The 22301-nt window shown below is 39.1% G+C and overlaps 1 protein-coding gene across 1 annotated transcript in view; it reads left to right on the top strand.

Moving 5' to 3' along the window:
* The window catches only part of ADAM12 (ADAM metallopeptidase domain 12), a 171759-nt gene extending 149921 nt beyond the window's left edge, over positions 1–21838 (top strand). The window contains exons 15-23 of the mRNA XM_026851654.1: positions 3430–3538; positions 3642–3840; positions 6313–6390; positions 8555–8663; positions 12194–12329; positions 12959–13067; positions 13533–13715; positions 19934–20061; positions 21309–21838. Of these exons, the coding sequence (XP_026707455.1) occupies positions 3430–3538; positions 3642–3840; positions 6313–6390; positions 8555–8663; positions 12194–12329; positions 12959–13067; positions 13533–13715; positions 19934–20061; positions 21309–21369 (1112 nt within the window). The 3' untranslated portion in view covers positions 21370–21838. The remainder of the gene's footprint in view (positions 1–3429; positions 3539–3641; positions 3841–6312; positions 6391–8554; positions 8664–12193; positions 12330–12958; positions 13068–13532; positions 13716–19933; positions 20062–21308) is intronic.
* Positions 21839–22301: the final 463 nt, after the last annotated feature.

The raw sequence follows: 22301 nt of genomic DNA, 5'->3' as shown, positions 1-22301 counted from the left end.
TTTTTTTTTTTTTTTTTTTTTTTTTTTTTCCTTATAGGGAAAGAATTGGGCTCATCGGTATACACATTTGGAGAAAATAAATAGTCTCCAGGCTGACAACTGCAGTGGTGAGCTTTGACCTTCTGCAGTTTCAAACAGCTGATTTAATCCCTTGAATAAGGCTTGGCATGGAAAGGCTGACAGGACCTTAATTATGGGGTCATGATACTATAATTATCAATAGCAAAGTGAAATAAACTCTGCTTATCCAGCTCAAAGCACTTAATAACCACGGGAAATCTTTCACAAATCATTTTGCCTTTGCCTGTAGAGGTAGTGAAATAGAGAAAGACAGGACTTTCTGCTTCAGTTTACATGGTGCAATCATGATAAATGGGTTTCCTCCAGAAACACAACATTACAATTCTCTTCCTTCAGCATCCTCTGCAACCCTCCTTTTAACTTGGTAGCTCCATCTGTTCAGCTTCTTACACTCCAATATGTTTTCATCTATTAAAAAGTCCAAATATTGTGAGAAACCCGTCAGGAGAGGGAACAGCCATCTGAATCCCAAGCAACAACGTGCTCTGGTTTGATACCAAAGACAGAAATTCAAGTTAGATTCTGGTTTCCAAGCCACAGATGATCACTGGGTACCAGGTGTTTTCATAGACAGGCTGCTCCAAGCCTGCCAAGGGAGCATTTTTTTGTACTCCATGAGATCTTTCTTCTTGTCAAGTATTATTGGTTGGAGTTAAAACTCACTGTCTGAGACCTGCAAGGATGCTGCAGATGTGGTGTCCTTCCGGCAGGCTGCTTTCCATCATGTGTCGCACACTTGACTTCTGTATTCAAAAAAAAGCAACCAAACAAAAGTTCCACCAGGTGAAAGAGGAAGATAAGTACCTCAGACTCTCTTAGTACTTCAGTGAGCCTTTTTCTTTTTTTAACACCATCTGTTTAATAAGTTTTTGTTAGGTCGTTTACAGTCAGAGCACAGGACCTGAGCATTCGTTTTGCTTTTGGCAGCTTTTGGAGCCACACACCGCTCTGAGGAAAGCGTGGCTGTGCTCGGGGCTGCTGCTGCCACAGCTCCAAGGAAGCCTCCAGTCGTTGCAATGATATGTCATTGCCTCAACTACGTGGGGCACAAAGCTCCCAGCCAAGAAAAAAACGAGACCTATAGCAAGTGCATAGGATCATGGTAGATGCAGGGGAGGGCGGGGCTGAGCAAGCCGGTCTTTGCAGATGTGGGAGAAAAAACAATTTTCCTTGGCCTCTTGCTTACAGCATTTATTTTTTTTCCTTCCCTCCCCTTTCCTTCTAAAGCTGGCATAGCATATGCACATGTTAATGTTTGTATCAAGCTGAATAGTTAATGTGCCTGCCCTGGAAGGATGAGGAGGAATCTACACGCTGAAAATGGAAATTTGACTTTGCTTTTTGCACAGTGCCTTGTCTGGATGCTTTTGTTGATTTTTTGATTATTGCTTGTGGCTTAATGAAAAGAAGTGAAAGACTCCTGTCGGAGTCCCTTTTAATAGTTCCAGACTTGAGAAATGTTCTGAACTCAGCAAGCTTGATCGTAATCTTCCAAAGAATTTCAAGCTCTTGTCCTGCTCTCCAGGGAACCAACAGCTCATATTCTGTTCCTTCTGTGCCTTTCTTTCTGAGTTTTCCAGTTTCAGTATGTAAAAATGTAAGAAGGAAAAGAGGGTGCCATCTTAAGCCTCTCCAAGTTTTAATATTTTGTCCTTAATAGCATTAGATTGCTCTTCAGCAGTATATAGTATTAGTCAAGCTTCCGACTGTGCAATGCAGATAATTAATGGAGGCTTTAATCTCTAAATTATTACTGAAAAGATCCACAGTAACTGGAAGTTTTACAATCATATTTGTATTTTCCTCTCCAAGAATTTGACCCCTTTTTCTTAAAACCTTCTTCCTCGCTGAAGGCTTTCAAATGAAATCTTCAGGAATATTTAAATAAAATATCTGTTTTACCCAGAGTTAGAGGCATACACAATTGGAAGTGGCTCAAAACATTTGAAAAAAATATAACTCAGATATTCTGTCTCTGTTAAAAATTGGGGAACACTGTGGAAATGGTGTATTTTCAGCCTTTAGGCTATCACGTCATTTGTGGTTAGTTCTTTATGTTTTAGTTTGGCTGATCTATCAAAAGTATAAAATTGTATCTAGCAGGTATCTGTTAAGAGTTTTAGCCAGTGCATCTCCTTACCTTGTCTCCTCAAAGCAAGTCTGCATATTGCAGTAGTTGAAATGTTGGCAATGACTTGATTGTGCTATGAGTTATCTTCACGGAGAGAAAATATGGGGTAGTAAAGGGCCCTTGCAAAGGGCCTCTTAATCTTGCAAGGAGCAGCAATTATTGGCTGCAAATAACAGCCACACTTCTCAATAGAACAAAGGGATTAAATTCTAATACATGGCCTAATTAATTATTGCACCAGTCAAACCAGGGTAGTAGATCCCCCTCCTCTTAGACATTTCAGATGAACACATGTATCTTCCCCTAGAAGATACTCAATAGTTGGTCCTAATCTGGGGGAAAATGGACAGGAGAGTGTCTGTACAAGACGTTGGAATAGATGTTCTAGTAGTACCTTTTCACTTCTGAAACATAGGGATGAGTAATCTGTCTGCACAAACGTTTCCAGTACCACTCCCACCAGGGAAGTTCCTTTGCCGTTAGGATATGTCTCCATCATAAAAGACTACAGTAGATAAGAACCAGATGCTGCATGTCTTCCCAGTTTCCTACTTCTATGACCATGGTAGAAACAACCCTTCTTTCAAGTCAGTCTTTCTCTCCACTTTCAGCTCACTCTCGGGGTAGATTTACTGAGGATTAAGGTGGGGATGGGTTCCCTTCCTTCCCCAGTGCATTACTCGAGCTGATGGCATTCATGGGGTCATGTCTTTGCAGACACATAGCACACTAGTCTGCAACTGGATTTTTTTCTGATTTCTTGTTGTTCTGAATTGCACTTAAAAAGGCCTTTCTTGAAAAGTATTTTCTTTGGCTTTAGCTCTTGGGGGCTTGCTAGAGTCAGATGGACTCCCGTAAAAAGAAGGGAGTTAACTTACCAGCTGGCCTTCATCTTTCTTCACCAAACTAGATTTGGCATTTGCTAAAAGTTTTTGTGTCCTAGGAGGATTCACAAGGGGGATATGATCTAGAGAAATTCTGAAAGAGATTGAGTTCTGCATTGTCTATTTCTCAGCACTGCCAACAGAGACAAATAACAGTGGAAAAGCGCACATTCAGGCTCTTCAATTAGCATGCTGATCCAGCACAACTGTTTTGTTGTGCTTCATCAATACGCAGATCACATCCTACCTTCCCCTAAAGCATCAGTGGAGCTCAAAGAAGATTATTAAAAACACCTTGTATGAGATGAAAGTTCTGATTAGGTTTTGTTTCAGGTGCGAAACCTGCTCCTGGGATCTGCTTTGAGAGAGTCAATTCTGCAGGTGATCCTTACGGCAACTGTGGCAAAGACTCCAAGAGCTCCTTTGCTAAATGTGAACCCAGGTAGGGTCTCTCCCTGCAAACACAGGCACACGTGCAAGGGTGGTGGGAGAGGGTTTATAACATTTAACGTTATTTAACTTATCTTTGGCTTTATTTCCTGCAGAGATGCCAAATGTGGAAAAATCCAGTGTCAAGGAGGTGCAAACCGACCTGTAATTGGTACCAATGCTGTTTCCATAGAAACCAATATCCCACTTCAGGAAGGTGGCAAGATTCTGTGTCGTGGTACCCACGTGTACTTGGGTGATGATATGCCCGACCCTGGTCTCGTGCTGTCAGGAACCAAGTGCGAAGATGGAAAAGTAAGGATCCAAAACACTCCCAAACAAGAACATCACTACGCTCATGCTGCCAAGTATTTTGTACTAAACTGGCTGGGGTTGGCCTTGGGATTTTTTTTTTTTTTTTTTTTTTTTGTTTCTCATGCTCACACTGAGTCAGATTTTCACTCCCTTCTTCTTTTGGCCTCTGTTCTGGATTACAGATTTGCAGATGAAATGCAAGTTGCTTCATTTTATAACTGATTTTTTGAGGACAGTCCCAAATATCTGTCCATGTAGGAGAGAGGTTTTCTGCTAAGTACAGCAAAATACGTTACAGGCTTTTTAATGAATTTATGAAGAGTTCAACGCATTCACTGTCCCAGTTACTATAGCATTTCAAAATTGTCATTAACTTCATGTTTCAAAATTTATTATATCTGCTGATTATGGCTCCCACACACACCCCATTATTTTTTTTTTTCTTGCAGGAAAAGCCATCTCTGTAGGCACTATTAGAAAAATATAAATTCATTGATGTTCAGCCACCAAAACTGGGGTTTTTTAATCATATTTTACAAACTCTGTGAACCATCCGAAGTGAACATAGTCCAGATTTCAAATGTCTCATTCTTAGTTTTTCTTTTGTAAGAAAAGGAACAGAGAAAAATGAGAGACAGCCATGAGTTTACAGAGGCGGGGGGAAGTGGAAAGGAGCCCAAGAACTGTTGAAATGAAGATTTCCATACCCTCAGTGGATTACTTGCAAAAAGAAAAAAAAAAAAAAGTTCTTTGATAATTTATGGTAAATTCAAGTAAGCTTCTGAATTTTTGAATGCTTTTGAATTACGTTGGATTATCACACTGCATTGGGAATGGGTTTAAAATACATCCCGAGTGAAACTACAGTTCTGTTACAGGAAAACAACCCTTACAACATTTCTAAGTCAATCTGTTATAAAATGTCTTTTCAAAGAAAATTCAACGCTGGGAAAGCACCCCATTATGTTTTACTAATGAGTATTTAATCTTTCTAATCTATCTAATCATACACATACACACTATAGAATACACAGGCTAATACTTAGGAAATTGTATGTTTTACTTTGAGGACATTAGTGCGTTTGTATTATGGATTAAGAATATGAATTTAAATATTCTTGAGTTTTCTAAGCCGAAGATACACAATTTGAAATGCAGCCATTTTAATGTGATCAAAATTCTGTGTGCTACTGCACTGTGAATATTTGAATTGTGAATACTGCTGTAATCAGACCATATTCTCTACATGCATGCGTGTTGATGCCAATTCACTCTAATTTCCTTTCCATTTTTCCTTCTCCCCAGGGGATAAGTGCCCTGATTAAGCATCCCTGTCGTCTCCTTCAACACTATTCCCTGCTTAATGCTAATTATTGTGACTGACTTTTAGTACTACTGAACTGAACTGCAGTTAAACACGAGCAAAATTGTGCAGTGATTTTTTTTTCTTTCTTTTTTTTTTTTTTTTTTTTTTTTTTGGTCAACATAGCATAGTAACACTTATTCCAGCCCTAATTTCTTCTTTTTTCAGTAGAATAACTTCTCGTTACAGACATCTTCATCAGTCTTTTGGATGTTTGATGGTATTATTAGATGGTGCTAATCTTGCTTTACTTTAGTTTTCAGTGGTATTAGATAAGTTAACCCATACTGGAAAACAAACAAACAAACATTACTTTGCATATGCTATTTGTTTACTTCCATTCCATATAAGATTATTATTACACTTTAAATATTGTTGGTTTCTATTTGACACTAAAAAAATTGTTTAGTTTGGCAAAACTCTTAGGCAGGTCTGAGTTTTGCTGAAGAACAATGATGAGCCCATATATATCAATGACCTCAGTTAAATATTCAGGCTGTCCCGGGTCCAAGTTCAGTACTAGCATAAAAAAATTATTGGATTGCACTATTAATATAAACAGAATTATGCTAATTAACACCACGAGAGGACCTGAACCCTTCCTTGAGGAATCATCTGCTGCTGTGAAGACATGAATGCAGTCAGCCCTGGTACGTGGAAGAATCCTGCTCAGTGCATTCCTAGGTCTGAAAAAATGCAAATTACTGGTTTTTAAATTGACTTAAAAAAAACCCCAAACCCCAGTGGCTCACCACAAGTTCCACTTCAGGGAAACTGCAAGTGTTTATTTACACAAGCTCAGCATATCAACCAAACATGAACTATGTCTGAAATTCAGTATTGGCCGGGATGCCAGTCAAGAGCAGAATTCAACTTTCACAGATTTGGACCTAAATAACTTATAAAGGCAGAAGAAGAAGACGACACCACTTAATTCTGGTATTCTTATCTTTTTGTCAATATACTGTCAATGCAGCGTGTGTATTGGGAAATCTTTAACAGCTGTGAGAACCACTGATGGATGAGCAGACATACAGAGGAGGACATGATGCCTTGGGAGCACCAGCAGTTCTATCCCTATTAAAACTCCTTTTCTCTTTATTTTGCAGATTTGCCTTAATCGCCGGTGCCAGAATACAAGTGTTTTTGGTGTACATAAATGTGCAACAAAGTGCCATGGACGTGGAGTAAGCATTATAGAAACACTTTTTTTTACAATCAGTCAATAAACACTGGACAAGAAATAATTTTACGTAATAGCTTTGGGATCTGTGATTGTTTGTAATATATCAAATTCACTGCAATCCTTTTTTATTCTATATTTCTGTTTTCAGTGTCCCTTATATGAACTGCAAGAAATGAAAGTATTTTTATTTAACAAAAAAAAATTATCAAGTAGTAATTATCTTGTTCTTAATTAACAGTCTGTGATAAAAAGGAATTTTGTCATCTTCAAAGCAATTTTAAGTCTACCCTCCCTTCATGAAGAATTTCATTAACATTTCAAAAAATACAGTTTCTGTGTGGGAACAGAGAAGTTAAAATATGCATTTGAGCTGACAGTCAAATGGAAAAGCATTTCCAAAAGTATTAAAGTAAAACCATATTGATGAGTTTCATGGTATGAAAGCGGTGCAGGATGAAAAATTTGATGATATCAGTTCATAATATCAAAGTGTTTTGAAACCTCGTTTATACTATGAACATGTTAATTGTGTCAAGCTATGCCTTATTAATGATTTGCTGATGATCTGTTTGTTTCTGTATAAAGCTGTGGCGACCACTTTGGAAGAGCCACAGGAAATTCTCCGTCCTCTCCTGAGAAGGGATTTTCATTTGCTTTAACTTCTTTTATCCTCCTGCATTTGCGAAACTGTGATGGTGCTGCACGTTATCATTGTGCCGGAATGAGCATCAGCTTAGACTGGCATCTTCGTGTCTGCTCAACGGAGACCCTCTGGTGACTCCTGAGTAGCAAAAAATGACCTTGTGGAACTGTAGATAGGAACTCCTGAAGCATTTTAATTTTAAAAAGAATGCTTAAGGAATGGTATTTTTTATTATCTTGCTGTCGTTGAAAATATTTTTTTTATTTTTTTGCATTTTACACGACCATAGCCAGTCTAAGCTGTGTGAATATTTTAATACTCTGCAGACACAACCAGTATTGTCTTTCTGAAAGCCTTCCAACTGACCTTGCCAGAAAAATGCATATTTGCAAACTCTTGTGAACTCACTAATGTCTTACTCAGAAACCCATTTATTAATCTATTTTGTGGCTTCTCCATGGTGGTGGCAGATCAGTGTTAGCACAGATGTAAGTACTTTATTGACAACTAGCCCTAATCCCAGAAACTTTATTTAAAAATCAATTTGAGCATCTACATATGACTGTGCCATCTCTCTCCTGTGCAACAAGATTTTTTTGGCCTGTTCGGTTTGTGCATTTTGTTGATACAACACAAAGCTTTAGCCTCTCAATTAATTTCATAGCCACTGCTTGGGTGGCCGCAGAAGGAAATAAAAAGCAGCCCTTCTTTTGGGTGGGTTTTGGGAACTTTGGGACCTCCTGAGGAAAAATCCATGAGTCTTCCAGCTCCTTCTGCTCTGTGCAGCAGGAACAGGCTGATGTTAACGATGGACTCCAGTCCTTCAGAGCTCTCTTATTCTGCAGGCAGAATTTGGTAAATCAGGTCTTGCTAGTTGTTCCTTAACTCAGATTAAAGCCACCAGAACCCTGAGGACTGTATCCGTATAGGCAGTGCAGATGCGATGATGTCAAAGGGAGGGTTTCCTCAGCCCTGATTCCAGTTTCACACGTTCTTCCAGCAACTGGTTCCCCTTAGAGCTGGGGGATCTGAGCAGTGGAAAAATCAGTATGCAGCCTAGTGCAAGCCCTTGATGGATAGGAGTGCTCAAGTGGGCTGACAAAGCTTTACAGCCTTAACAGCACAGAGAGACTCTTGTTCCTGTGAAGGCAGAAGGAACAGAAGTTAGAAAGCAGATCATGTTGCTGCTGGAGGCAAAGAGAGAATAAGACTTAAGAGGTGTGTGATTATCCTTATATTATTGAAATTGTCAGCTGGTGCAACTCAAACGATTACCTGCCAAATAAATAATGCTTTTTTTAGGATCCCTGTTAGTCCATGGTGTCTCGCACTCAGAGTTGCTCTGTGCCATCTTAGTTGTGCCAATAGGCAGATCCCAGTACATCTCTTTTCTTCTCAAAGTTTTATTTCTTTCAGACGTGTCGCTACCTGATCAGGAGGCCTTATCAGCCAGTGCTGCTCTCAGGTATATATGTGTATAGGGCAAGCCTTTCCACGTTGAGCCATTTGTCTTGTTTTGCAGGTCTGCAACAATAAAAAGAACTGTCACTGCGAGGCTGACTGGGCACCCCCCTACTGTGACAAGCCAGGGTTTGGTGGCAGTATGGACAGCGGGCCAATTAGACAAGCCGGTTAGTAGTAATTCATGCTTTACCTGTTGTTTCCGTGATAAAGAGTGGAAATACAGAGTGTCTTGTAAGCAGTGAGCTTGCAAGATTGGGAAATGAGTCAGTAAATCAAACGGCTTAATCCAAACACATTGGCACCAACCTGGGAATTTAGTGAAGCTAAGGCAAGGATGCAGAGTACATCAATTTTCTTCATAACTAAAGGCACAGTGGTCCTGGCAGGTTCTTTTCTTTGCCTTTTTTTTTTTTTTAAGATACATGGTCAAGTTTAGTAGCTGAGTGCAGTAGATAGGAAATGGTATTGATTTAAGCCGAGGATGAGGACCTAACTCCCACACTTGTGCTAATCCTGTTGCCATGGTAGATGAATGTTGCAGTACTCTTGGATTCACCTTGAGATACGCCAAGCTCCAGTGTTCTCCAGAAATACCTTATTGTACACACAGCCTGCTCCTATAGTTATGTACCTAATGGAGAGTGAGTATTGCAGTGATTAGAAATGCAAAATTATTGCCTAATCAAAATTCAGAAATATATTTCACATAGCTCTTCCAAGAAGGAGCTTTTGTATTGTGGAAAATATCAGACTTCTGACCGTATCAGATTAAAACTAGATTTTACAGATAGCTTCCACACATTTGCCAGAAGTTGCCCTCACATATGATAGTGGCAGGAGACATACGTTTTCTGTAATTTGTGTTTCAATTTCCCCTTTTCAGTCTGCAGAACATTAGCTATATAGTATCTTACTTCACCTTTGGCCAAACTCAGAAAGAATTATTTTTACACATTGTGAATTTTATAGGATTTGATAATCATCACATGCCAATTTTTGTCCAGAGTACTGTAACTTTAGTGACTTCCATCGAGATGTGTCTGATTTATGTCTGAGTACGTGACAGGACAAACAGTCTACTCACATGTACATATATAAACTGAAACTTGCTGGGAAATGATCTGCATGTTTTTATATGAATAATACAATTCGAAACCAAAATCGATCGTATTCTCTACATGCCAGATCCTGCAGTGAATTGTAATACTGGATTTATGACATCACGGTCATTTCCATGACAAAGCTCTACATTATGATTTCACTGTTGAAAGATGTTTTTTCAAAATACCTACCAGTCCATAAGATAGCAAAGAAACCGTGCTCAGGCACTGAACAAGTGTGATTAATTCTTTGTTAAATGTTTTCTTTTAAGATTTTCTCTAAGGCATTATAGTCCTTTTTCAGCTTACCTGAAAGCTAAGCATCTAGGGAGCTACAAAATATATTTTAATAACGTGCTGCATAGAGAACGCTAACTGGAGACGATAAATACAGGACATCTTTGATAATTCTTGCATTTTGTGCTTTGGAAGCCAACACTTCAATTAAACAGAAAATTGTTTTAAAAATTGTTGAATATAGTGTGGTATTTTCACCATTTTTCTCAAAAGACAGTGCTACGTTCAATTTTACTGGGATTAAAAAAAATATGGAAATTGCTAGAGGACCTAATTTTCTATCACTGACACTTGGATTTAAATATGAACACTTGATGGGGTGGTTTGGATCACGATCTGAGTAGTTTGAACATCTCTAAATCAAATTACAGAAGGATTAGCTCAATAAAATACTTTCATCTTAGTCAAACAAGGCACGTGGTCTCATTAGTATTTTGTAACTGATTTTACCCAGCTGACTTAGAATAAACCTATGTGTTTGACACTCTATATTTTTCTTACAAAGAAGCCCTAAGTATTTAATTGTTAGGTAGTCAAGTTCACTAATTTAAATTGCATAATCTTATTTTATTAATTCTATTAATCTCTTAGAGATGGTGAGGGATTTATAATTCTGCAGTGCTCTAAGGTAAAGAGCGTAGCACTTCATGCCCCGTCAAGCCCCACATGTAGTTCATTCCCTCAGTGTTGCTGACTGTTCAGCAGCATCTGAGTGAGTTTAGGCTGGTAGATGAGAGCCAGCTGGCTGCAAATCAGTCAGGATAAGAGAGACAGTGATGACAGGTTACCAGAGCAAAGATTGAAGATGCTTCTCCTACTGTGGGAGTGTGCATTTTTTAGGTCAGCGGTCCTGAAGAATCTCAACATCCTCTCCTCCAGGCAGTGATCATATCACGTATCTATAACGGTCAGAGCTGCTGCTTACCTATTCCTAAAAATCATAGAATCCTTTACATTGGAGAAATGACCTTTATGATTAACCTTACACTGCCAAGGCCTCCACTAAACCATGTGCCTGAGTGCCACATCTACATGATGGTGACTCAGCTGCTTCCCTGGGCAGCCTGTTCCAATGCTTGACAACCCGTTCAGTGAAGAAATGTTTACTAATATGCAATCTAAACTTTCCTTGGTGCAACTGGAGGCCATTTCCTCTTGTCCCATCACTTGTTACTCGGGAGAAGAGACCCCACTTCACCCTCCTGTCAGGTCTCCCCTCAGCCCCCTCTTCTCCAGACTGAAGCCCCCCAGTTCCCCCAGCCACTCCCCAGCAGACCTGTGACACGCTCCAGCACATCAGTGTCTGTCTTGCAGTGAGGGGCCCAAAACTGAACCCAATATTTGAGGTGTGGCCTCACCAGTGCCGAGCACAGGGCTCAGACCCTTCCCTGTCCCTGCTGGCCGTGCTATTGCTGACACAAGCCATAAGGCTTCCTTGCAGCTGCAAGTCATCTAGTCAGGGTTCATCTCGCTGTTGTGCCTCAGTTGGGTCCCGGCAAAGGACTTGAAGCCACTTAAAGCATTCTGAAAACTGGAACAAGTGCAGAAGGCTGCAGCCCCTTGATGAGCAGAGCATCCCTCTGAGAGCACACACCATTGCTGAAGGCTTTCCTTCAGCTCCTCGCTTACCCCCCAGATTGATCTTGACAGCCATCTGGACGGGACCACAGTAGTCCAGATTTCAGACTCTTTGCCTAGTGTTAAAGCACAGCGAAGCCCTTTAAATCTGGTTATAAAGGAGCTAGGGCTACTGCCTATGTCTGAGGGACAGCTGGGTATTTCTGCCCCTTTCCTCTCCCTCTCAGCCTCTGTCTCCCTCCCACCCTGACAGCAGGCAGCCCATGAAGAAAAAGCCGGTCAACAGTGCTCCAGCCATCACCCTGTGGGTGTCTGGATGAGGCCAACAGCCCGTACAACTTGTGGCCCCCTTTGGAGGTGACAACCTAAGCAAGGCCTGACCACAGGTGCAGAGAGCATACATGGAGGTGTTCATGTTTGGACCCAGCTGTCAGACTAGACTAGAACTGAAGGGTTCCGTTGGGAGAGACCTACAACATTCTATTTTAACCAGTTTCTCCCCAGTCTTAAAGAAATAACTTTCAAACAAGCCAAAAATTCAAGTATCAGTCTAGAAAAGAAAAATAATTAAAGAGTTTACTAGTCTTCTATTCACAGTTTATTCACTTCACCTGCATTGCAGTTACAAACCCGGGCCAGGCAGCAAGTGCTGATCCATATACACAACACCCTTCAGTAGAGATGGCTCTAGAGAGAAGATAACTCAATGTGTTTTGTTGCAGATAATAAGAGTTTAACCATAGGAGTGCTGATAACCATCCTGTGCCTTATCTTTGCTGGATCAATCATGTATCTGAAAAGGAAGACTTTCATGAGATGGTTGTTTACAAGTAAAAAGACGACAATAGAGAAACTAAGGTATGATCATTTTCCCTAATTATACTCTAATATAATAGCTATTAGTAGAAAGTAGCTGTAAACATAGCAGCTCTCATCTTGACACTCATCACCGAACGGTGTGAATATGTTAGAGTCAGCCTCAACAAAAATATTCACCAAGAACTAACAGCAGTGTGTGGTTTAATTTTACCGATTGCCAGTAAATAATGTTGGTTTTGGTTTGACTATATACCTCTTTTTTTTTGTGATAAAAAATTAAGAACTGGAGGAAGTATTGGCTTTATTTTCATTTGCTTGAAATAGTTTTATTACATTGCATGGCCTTTTATCTAAACTTAGTCGAGTGAGCTGAAACTTTCATATTTGAGGTCATTACTGTTTAAATGCTGGATTCATTAGAATAGTCTCTTGGGTGTTACAAAGCTGCATATCCACAGATTGCAGAAGCTAATTTAACAGACTACTGGTTTCCAAAAAATCAATATTTATTTTTATTCTTGCAGGAGCACTAGACAATTTTTACTTTCCTTGTTTACTACAAAAAGTCAGAAAGTCCTTGCAAAATCTCATTCTGAGAAGAGGCTACCGTTTAAAAAAGTGTTCTGAAGCAGAATGTTGTGTTCAGTAAATCCGTGTTTGTACTGCAGGTCCGTGAGTCCAGCAAGACCTTCCAGTTCATCTGACCCTAATCATGTTCATACCACATCTCTCAGCAAAAATCTCATCACGAAGCCACAAAATACAAACATACAAAAAGTGAGTCCCTAAATAGTTTACGGGGGGGAAAAAAAAAAAAAAAAAAAAAAACATATTATATATTTTGGATCTCATTTAAGTAATGTATTATAACGCAATTTTTACATGAGCTTAATATGATGTAGAACTAACAACATGTAAAATGGGAGAAGATGTAGGCTTCAGGATACATTTATGGATTCTAAGTTTTAGACAGGTGGAGATGTCAAGTGCAGAAAAGAAATGGGTTAGTCTCCAGGACAGAGCCAGCCGACTTGCACCAGGATCCTACATCTGAACAGTGAAGGATTAGTGCTTGAGTAGGACTCTGGAAGCTGTTAATCGCTTCTCTGGTTGCAGAGGTGCTGAAGGTGGATGAAAGCAGAGTAGAAGAGAAAAGCAAGCAAAAAACCCATAAATTTTAAAGTAGCAACGCTTATGTCAACTCTTGAAGTCTCTAACTTTTGGTTGGGGTTGTTTTTATAGAGAGAGGGTCCAAGAAGACCGCTGCCATATCAGATCATTGACATTAGTAACCCTGTGAAGACACATGATTTACCACAATTAAAAACACCGCAGCGAGTCCTGCCACCCCTTCCCCAGCTGCCCTGTCACCAAGCTGTGCCTGAAAGACCCTTGCCAGCTAACCCTTCGCTGAGGTTTGCCCAGGTAACCATTCATTCTCTTTAAGCTTCTCTTCTATTTAATATTTAACATGTGAGTATCTGCACGTAGTGAAGAGGAATGAATTGTCTTCTCCTCTTTCATACTGGCCTTTTCCCACAGTAGCTCCTTTGTACAAGTTTAGAAATGCAGCGTAGATATATTGGTTTATGCCAGCTGATTTAGAATCCTCAACTCTCTCTTCACCAGTCAAAAGACACAAGAGTATAAACAAGCTCCGTATGACAGGCAAACACGGGCTCATTTTGCCAGCTGCCCAACTGGAGGGGAAACGGTATGGTTTGTTAGCAAGGTGCCAAATACGGTGATAGAGTTTAGGAAGCCAAGTTGCAGATGTCTTGCACGAGAGCAAAAGGTATGTTAGCTTGATGTCCTTCTGTTCTGCCAAGGGGTGTATGAACTGCGTTGTTTTTTGGTTTGGTTTGTTTTTTTTTTCTAGAGATCTTTCCAGATCCGAAAAGCAGACTTGTAATTACCCACACTATTTCATGTAGATGTACCTTTCGTTGCAACGTGTAAATGCAGCTGGTAACCCTTTTTTTTTTTGTAATTAGATGCATCTCAAGGTGATATTCAGGGCTATTTGTATTAAATTGTCCCTTTCCTTATCACTGGCTTCTCTCTTTTGGTTGCAGTTGTAGTGTGACTGTGTCTGAGCAAAGGAATCAGGCACCCAGCTAGTTCTGTTTTGTAGTCATGGTGCTATTCTGGATATAGTTCAAGATTAAAATGATGTGACTGTTATCACCGAGCTAGCTTAAACGAGTATCAGATAGATTTGGATGCACGTACCGCAAATCCGTACTCAGATAGCTGTGTCTTGAGTGACTGTGCCTATCTGAACCTAGCTGGGATGTCGAAGGACAGAGCACCCTCTTCCTGCAGCAGCCTTGTGAGCTACCCAGGGACACTTTCCCAATGATTTAGAGGAGGGCATGGCTATGAGAAACAGTTGCTGAAGCACAGTGCTTTGAAAAACGATTGTAAAAATAACACAGAAACAAAAAGGGGTGAGACGGTGCTGAGGTGTCACGGCAGTGTGCTTACATTTTATGACGACAACAACAACAACAAAATCTAGTTTTAATTTTGTCTAAAGCTGAACACTGAATCACTCAGGCCATATTTTATAAGTGTAGCCAGTTTATTAAATGCTTTTGAAGTATTTAAGATTTTTTGTCTTTCTTTTTCCATCTTGCTAGTCATTTATTTTCTTTCTCAGAGGAATGGGAAATACTGTTTTTTTCTAAAATCAGTTTTATAGAAAATCTGAAGTAGCATTGGTTTTGTCTGTTGCTTTTGTCTTTAGCTCCAGTGTTCCTTGTTTATTTTCTTAATTAAAACATTCTGCATATTTCACAGTGGTCAAAGTTAAGATTTTAAGTGAAAGTAATTTTCTATTTCTGAATCAAATGGTTCCATTAAAAAAAAAAAAAAAAATCTATTTCTTCTTACCTAGCAATTTATAAGCTTACACTGTCTCCCACTAGGAGAAGACAGATGGAGAAAAGTCTTTCCAAGAAAAAGTAACCATTTCTCATTCCGATGGTGCATCACTGTTTGCCCCAGGCTGTCACGGCACATCAGAGCAGCCCAACTCAGCACTACAATTCACATTCCTAAGTGCCCTCCCCTTCAAACCCCACATAAAGCACAAGCTAGAATACCAAATCTCTAGTACTGTCATTACCAAACACTGACAGATACGAAACTGCCAAAAAGCTTTCGAGTTTGGCAGCTTAAATTAATTGTGACAGTTACTCCATCAAGCAAAATATTGCTGTTTGCAATTTTCAGTTGCTGCGTGAAACAGAAGTAGGACAAACAAGGGATCAACTCAAGGCAACTCAGCGAATAAGCAAAAGTGGCTTCTTTCTAAATTATGTGTATAACCTCAATTCAGGATTGTCAGAAATAGCGACTTTTTATATCCTAGCGACTTTTTATATCCTAGAGACACAGAACACACAGTACGGGAAGAAAATCGTTTCTTCTGAAGTTAACAAATTTACCCCCTCAAAGCTTGGAAGCAGTAAATTAACTTAAGAATAGTCTTGGTCTAGTTTATATAGATACTACTTAATGTCTTGCTTCAGCACTCTCTTGGAACTGCATCCATCAGGTCCTCAAGAGGAAGCACTTTAAACATCACTGCTACATTCCTAATATCATCCAGCTGCTGGGTGCCGCGGTACAGCGCTGGAGCAGAGGATCTGAAACCATTCACTGCGCCCCTGGATCCGCAGCTGCCACCTCCTGCTTCTCCCTCGAGAGGGGTATTTAAGCAGGAGCTACTTTCCTGCTGCCTTTGGGCTTCAAGCAGCGGACAGCTGAGGCACAACATACCAAATAGATTTTTGAGACAACCCTCTTCCCTGTAGTGGCTGTTGAGACAGCAATGAATGGATTATTATTTTGCTAAAAAATTTCCTTTCAGATGTAAGTAAAATAGTAAAAAAAAAAAAAACCACCACTAACAACAAAATCCAGGAAATAAACCACTTAGCAGATGAACTTGACTGATAAACAGCTTTTTCTTCTTTCAGTTGCTCTCACAAGGCAAACATACTTTATTTACGGGCCAGATTCACAGTCAGTATAAATAAGCACAGCACCCCCGAAATCGAGGAAACTGCACAGGTTTATCCTAGCCATGGGTTCAGTCCCTGCATCCTGATTTGATCACTTCCATTTTGTTTTGTTACTGTTGGCATTGCTGCCTCTGACACGGTCGTCTTCTTATTACCAAAATATCTCATATTTTACAGGTCATCCTTACTACAGGAAACACAGCTTAATATTTTTATTTTTCCCCTAGTACGACTGAGCTGAGCCCACCTCACTGCTCGCTCTGCCACAGTTATTCTTGCTAATACCTCTCCTATGTTCACCTCAGGCTGGCTTTAGACACAGAAAGCTAACTCAAATTAAGTTCCTATCTAAACAGATTGAGGAAGACACCCCTTCTCATCCAGTGCATTTCAGGCAAGGACCTTCTTCCAATTGCTTATTTTAAAAAAAAAAATATATCAGTGAAACAATTTAAAGCTTCATGCGCCTGATGTCTTTGTAGCTGCTCGGTAGGAGAATTATGTTTTTCTTCCTAGCAGAGATGTAAAAAGAGATCGTAATATTTAAAACAATACTTTCAGAAATACAGAGACTGAGTGCGTTAAATGCTAAGTGGCTGATAGAAAACTGGACAGAGAAATCCATCCGTAAAGTCTTTGTATTAAAAGACCTGAAGCTCTATAAGGGGAAAGAGAGAGAGGGGAAGGAGGGAAGCACCGACATGGTGGGACTAGGAGTGAGCTACGGACTTGCCAGCACATCAAAGGCTACAGCAAGTTTCCACACACGTTCACATACAAAGTTGTATCAATTTGGATTCTCCTGTCGCACATAAAGAATATAAAAGACCTTCCTGTAATCGGTTTGGGGGAGGGGATTTATTTCTTCAAATTTTTTTTTTTTCTTTTGCTTCTAAGAATATGTGTTTTCCTGGTGGCATTTTCCAGTGCTGGCATCTCCTTTCTGTGAAGTGCTCCTCCTCTGAGCTTCATCTCAGCCATTACACAGTCTCCATCTCCATTTTTATCTGAATTATCTCTTTTTTTTTTTTTTTTTCACTCCTTTTACCCTCTCTTACCACCTTGCCACAGACTTTCTGACAAGCCACTTTGCTGCTTCCTCCTTAAGGATATTAACTCAAGGATGACATTTCTACAAGCTCTGGGGAAAAAAAAAAAAAAAAGTCAGGCGTTGGGCTTTTGTACCCATCAGAGTTATGTTTATAGTGAGATTTCTATTTCAACATACTTCCTCACATGGCTGCTTCTTATGGAATAAGAGGCCCTAAGGAATGAGTTTGTCTTAGGCATCATGCTCAGCAGTGAGAAGGTGCTCACTCCACAGCTGAAGAACTGTTCTAGATCAGCCGTTTCATTCGGCTTCCCCTGCAAAGAGAAGGGAAAAAAAAGCAGCTGAGGGGGTCCCATCAGCAATCAGCTGCTCTGAGCTTCTCAGAAAGTTGATCTTTCCTTACTATCAGGTGTTGCAGGTGGTGATCAGACACAGGACACAGCTAATAAACACAAACAAATGAACAAGGACAGTTCTGCCCTCTTTTTGTTCGTTCATCCTTACCAGATCTTGAGCTCTTCAGACCTTTGCCTCTAGCCTGCTGAGCCTGGATCAGTTCCTCTTCCCAATTATGGGACCTAACTCATCAATTAAAGAGTAAATACAAATCATACAATAACAATTAGGGACTGATCAGGCAAACTGCTGAATGCTGATGTGATCAGACTATTTCGTGTGATTAACCATGTAAAAGTCCTTGAGGGAAGGCACTCAAGGGAATAAAGGCTTTATGATGTTCAGAGACACATTTGGGTTTTGCTGTCTTTATAATGTGGATGTTTGTGTGTTTGTTACAACTTTTTTTTTTTTTTTAAATGCTGTCCACTTGAGGTGATCATGCATATACTCTCCCATGTAATAAACGTTACAACTTTTAACAAAATTATTACGGAATCAAATTTATCTTCTACTGTACAGATAATTCAGTTCTTGGAAAAGCATCAGTTTCTGCTGTGATGTAACTTGTTCCAAACTGGTATATTCCACTGCAAAACACACACATTAAGATTTCATTGTGTAAGAAATGTAGTGCACAAAGTAAACTTTGGATAAGAATTCCTGATGGTAACATCTCTTAATATTTTTAAGGTTCTCGTTCTGTATCATGGGAAAATATTGTGTTTTGAAGACTTTCCTTTGCTAGCATCTAATCAGCCTCCGTGACTTTCAACAGGATAGCCCTGTGAGATAAAGCTACATATTTACAAGCGTGCTGTTTATTTTATCATTTTTCCAGGCCTGATTATTTCAATAATATTTGCAGTTCTTTTAACCCCCAAAGACAGAGCTCACAGACAAACTTCTTATTGAAGATATGTTTATCTTGGTTTGTAGTACAAGTTCTTCTGGATTCAAGACTAGTTTTTATACTGAATATGAGATTTGGCTATAAGAATAAGTGAAAATAAGATTTTTTTTTTTTTTCATGTTGTTATTTCTGACTTACTCAAGAACTAGTACATGTTATGCCAAGAGTGAAAAAGGAGGAGGACGTTATATACAGCTTTAAAATGTAGTTTGTGGTAAATTTGAAATTACTATATATATGAAGTTTACTTAAGCTCCCATATTTTCTTCCTTATCAAAATGCCTACGGGTAGCCAACCTGCCTTTTCTTCTTGAAAGAGCAAACATTTGCCATGAAAACTAAGACAAAGGGATGCTCAAAGCGAATAATGAAAACTTGTACTTTGTTAATGAGCAATTCATGCCTCTGATTGCTTGTTTTGATTACATTTTTCAGGAGATCTTAAAGTATATTATGCCTGTAAGCTGCTTTTGTTCTTTTCGGTCAACTTTACTAATGATAGTTATGGCAGACTAATAATTAAGAGTAAAATTACTTCGAAAAAGCATGACTCCGCAGTTCAAATAGTAGAAGGATCTCCAGTGAGTTTTTGGTTATATTGGAGAGGTTTTCTGTGCCCTGAGCAAGTCACTTAATCCATCCCAGTTGTGCATAATGAAGACCACAAATAGAGATGTTACCATGTTTGCAGTGTTTCAGGGACCACACAGAAGAGGCATTAGCTCATGCCTGACAGCAGATGACTTCTGTTCTTTATTAATGAATCATTTAATTCCACAGAATGAAAGCACAGCAGCATCTCTAAAAACAATTCCACAGATGCTACCAATACAAACTGGACTTGAGCAGTTTGGTTTTGTGGTCATCTGAAATTGCATTTTAAAGTCATTTCTAGTCTTTCCATCTTTTGATATAACTACTTTTACAATGTTATGTAATCCATCTATGTTGTTTCACTTGCCACCAATTAATCTTAGTTATTAACTCCAGTGTAGCTGCACCCAGGATTTCTCGAGTAAAAAAAAAAAAAAACAAAAAAACCCCAAGAGAAACAAAATAATTAAAAGAGTATTAAAGCTTTGTTTTAAAATATGAGTGCCCTTTTATTAAAAATAAGATATGGCTTACTCATTTAAATATATCTGGTCACAACTACTCTGAACTTACCTTCAGTTTAGCTCCCTTGTTGCTATGTTAAGTACGTTGTGTCAGTCCCAAAGACTAATAAATACAACCTTATGTTTTATAAAAGGAAAGGCACAAACCAAACCCTCCTCAGAAGCCGCTACCAGCAGACCCTCTGACCAAAGCCCGCTATAGCAGCGCGTGCACAGCAGTGTCTGGACACACAAAAGTTCTGCCGCACGTTACTCCTCTGAGGTGAGTTCTCCTAATCAGAACGCCGTGATTTACAACGCTTCATTCAGTGACGGGTCTAAAATGTCTTCAGTAATTACGCTCTGTTGTAACTATTGCTGACAGCCACGCAACAACCGTTTCCTATTTACTTATATAAAAGCACACGGTATCGGACTGATTCTCACTGGGGGTATGTCAGCACAATTGCACTGACTTCCACAGGAGTAAGAGAATTTTTACTACCTATGAAGGTTTGACTGTAAGCACCTGACCGCATATTTACAAAAAACTGCCCAATAAATACAATTCCTTGCAAAAGAAAGGTGTTAATAAGCATCAATTTCAAGAGAAGCACAAAGTGCTCTCAGAAAAAAATTCCCTACTCAGACCACCTACAGAATCAGGCTGAGAACTGAATGCTGTTAAAATCAATCACCAATAAACACAATTTTCCAATCACACATCTCACGACGGCACACCAATTTACATCATCTGAAAATAATACCCAAAACATTCAGGAAGCACACAAGTCATACACTTCAAAGAAAAGGATGATGAAAAAAATAATCTGGAAGGGAAATAACTATGCCTATTAACACTGGGCCTATGCCTGATGATATTTTTTTTACCCAACATTCTTCAGTTTCCCATAGAAAAAAAAAAAATAAGCTCAAAGAAAGATAAAAGCAGTGTTTTAAGCTACAGGAATTCTATTAGTGAGACATTTAATTGCTAAAAAAAAAATAGAATCAAGTTAGTTTCCTAAAGCTTCCAGCAAAAAGACTGTAAGAGTGAACTTTGAGTAAGGTCCTGGCTGTCCATTCTAAGTTATTCTGAAAGTAGTAACTTTCAGAATTTGGAAACTAACTGCTATTCTACAACATTAAGTAGCATTTTTGAACAGGTGCAAAATTGATGAGCGCCCAAAGAAGTAAAGAGTTTCAAGAACAACACTTGAAACATTCAGCTGGCTTATCCCACTGGCCAGGCAGCAATTAAAACATGAACTGAAAAAAAAAAAAAAAAAAAAAAAAAAAAAAAAAAAAAAAAAGAGTCTGCTGGTTCCATTTACACTTCGTGATGAGACTTGTGTATATAGTAATATGTCTGATCTCCTCCCAGCATGTCCCCATGCTACATTCTGAAGTTGACTTGGATAACGCGAAGAAGTTTCACCCTTCATCTTCATGCCTCGAGCATGCTGCTTGGCAGTGAGAACTAACAAAAGTTTAAATGAAAATTTGCTTTTTTTTTTTTCTTTCCAACAGACCAGCTCCTAAGCATCCACCACAGGTATCCAGGTCCAGCAACACTGCTGATGTGAAATGACAAGAAAATCTGACACCTTTATTTTAAAAAGTGAAGACAGAAGTTTGCACTATCTTTAAACTCCAGCTGGAGTTCATTTTTTTATGACAATACTTAGAATTTTTAATGTTTAAAACAGCATTATTTTTAAGAATTCTGAGCTACTGCCTTTGGTGCTGTGCTGTGCTATGGTGCTCTGTATACTTGCTCAGGTACTTGTAAATTATTAATTTATGTTGAATATTTATTACAGTGCAGTGCACTGTAGTAGATATTTTTACCATAGCTGAGTTTTCCTAAAAAGGAAGCCTTTTTTTTTTTTTTTGTAATATTTCATTGAACTTGAATAATTCTGCTCTATTGGTCCTATGTAATGTGTTTAGTTTTGATCTGTTCTTTAAGGAGTGCCAATACTCATGGATAAATCAAATGTATAAACAACTCAATCTCGATGGTTCATAACAAACTTTTGAATAAATATGTCAGGGTACCAGAAAAAAAAAAAAATCTCTTCTAGAACATGGTGAAATGCCCGATATCTGCACACCAATGTGTAATGTATGTATTTAACCAAAGTATCACTCAGTGTTAGTAGCTGTACTGTAATTTCAGTTTTCACATTACTGTTTGAAATCGTCAAGAAATCTGTGCTGAAAGAGGATGAATTCACTTTGGACAAGTTCTCTTACTGAAGAAGTACTGTATGTCATAAAACTGTATTATTTTTTAACCTCGTTTTCCTCAAACACAATACGGTTAGTACATATTAATGCAGATATCGGGCCTCCCGGTGTCATTATTGATGCTTTGGTAATGAAATTCACCTACACTGTGTAAGGTAGTAGTATCTCACTATGTCGCATAGCAGGGGGCGGGGGGGGAAGCCATGTGTTACATTTTAGGAATCAACTATTATACTTATTTCTTTTGCCTCATCGCTCTGCTTATCAACT

This window comes from Athene cunicularia (genome assembly GCF_003259725.1).
Source record: "Athene cunicularia isolate RWA chromosome 6 unlocalized genomic scaffold, athCun1 chr6_part1, whole genome shotgun sequence".
Taxonomy (NCBI): Eukaryota; Metazoa; Chordata; class Aves; order Strigiformes; family Strigidae; genus Athene; species Athene cunicularia.
The sequence above is the reverse complement of the archived record's forward strand: the minus strand, read 5'-3'. Positions and strand labels throughout refer to the sequence as shown.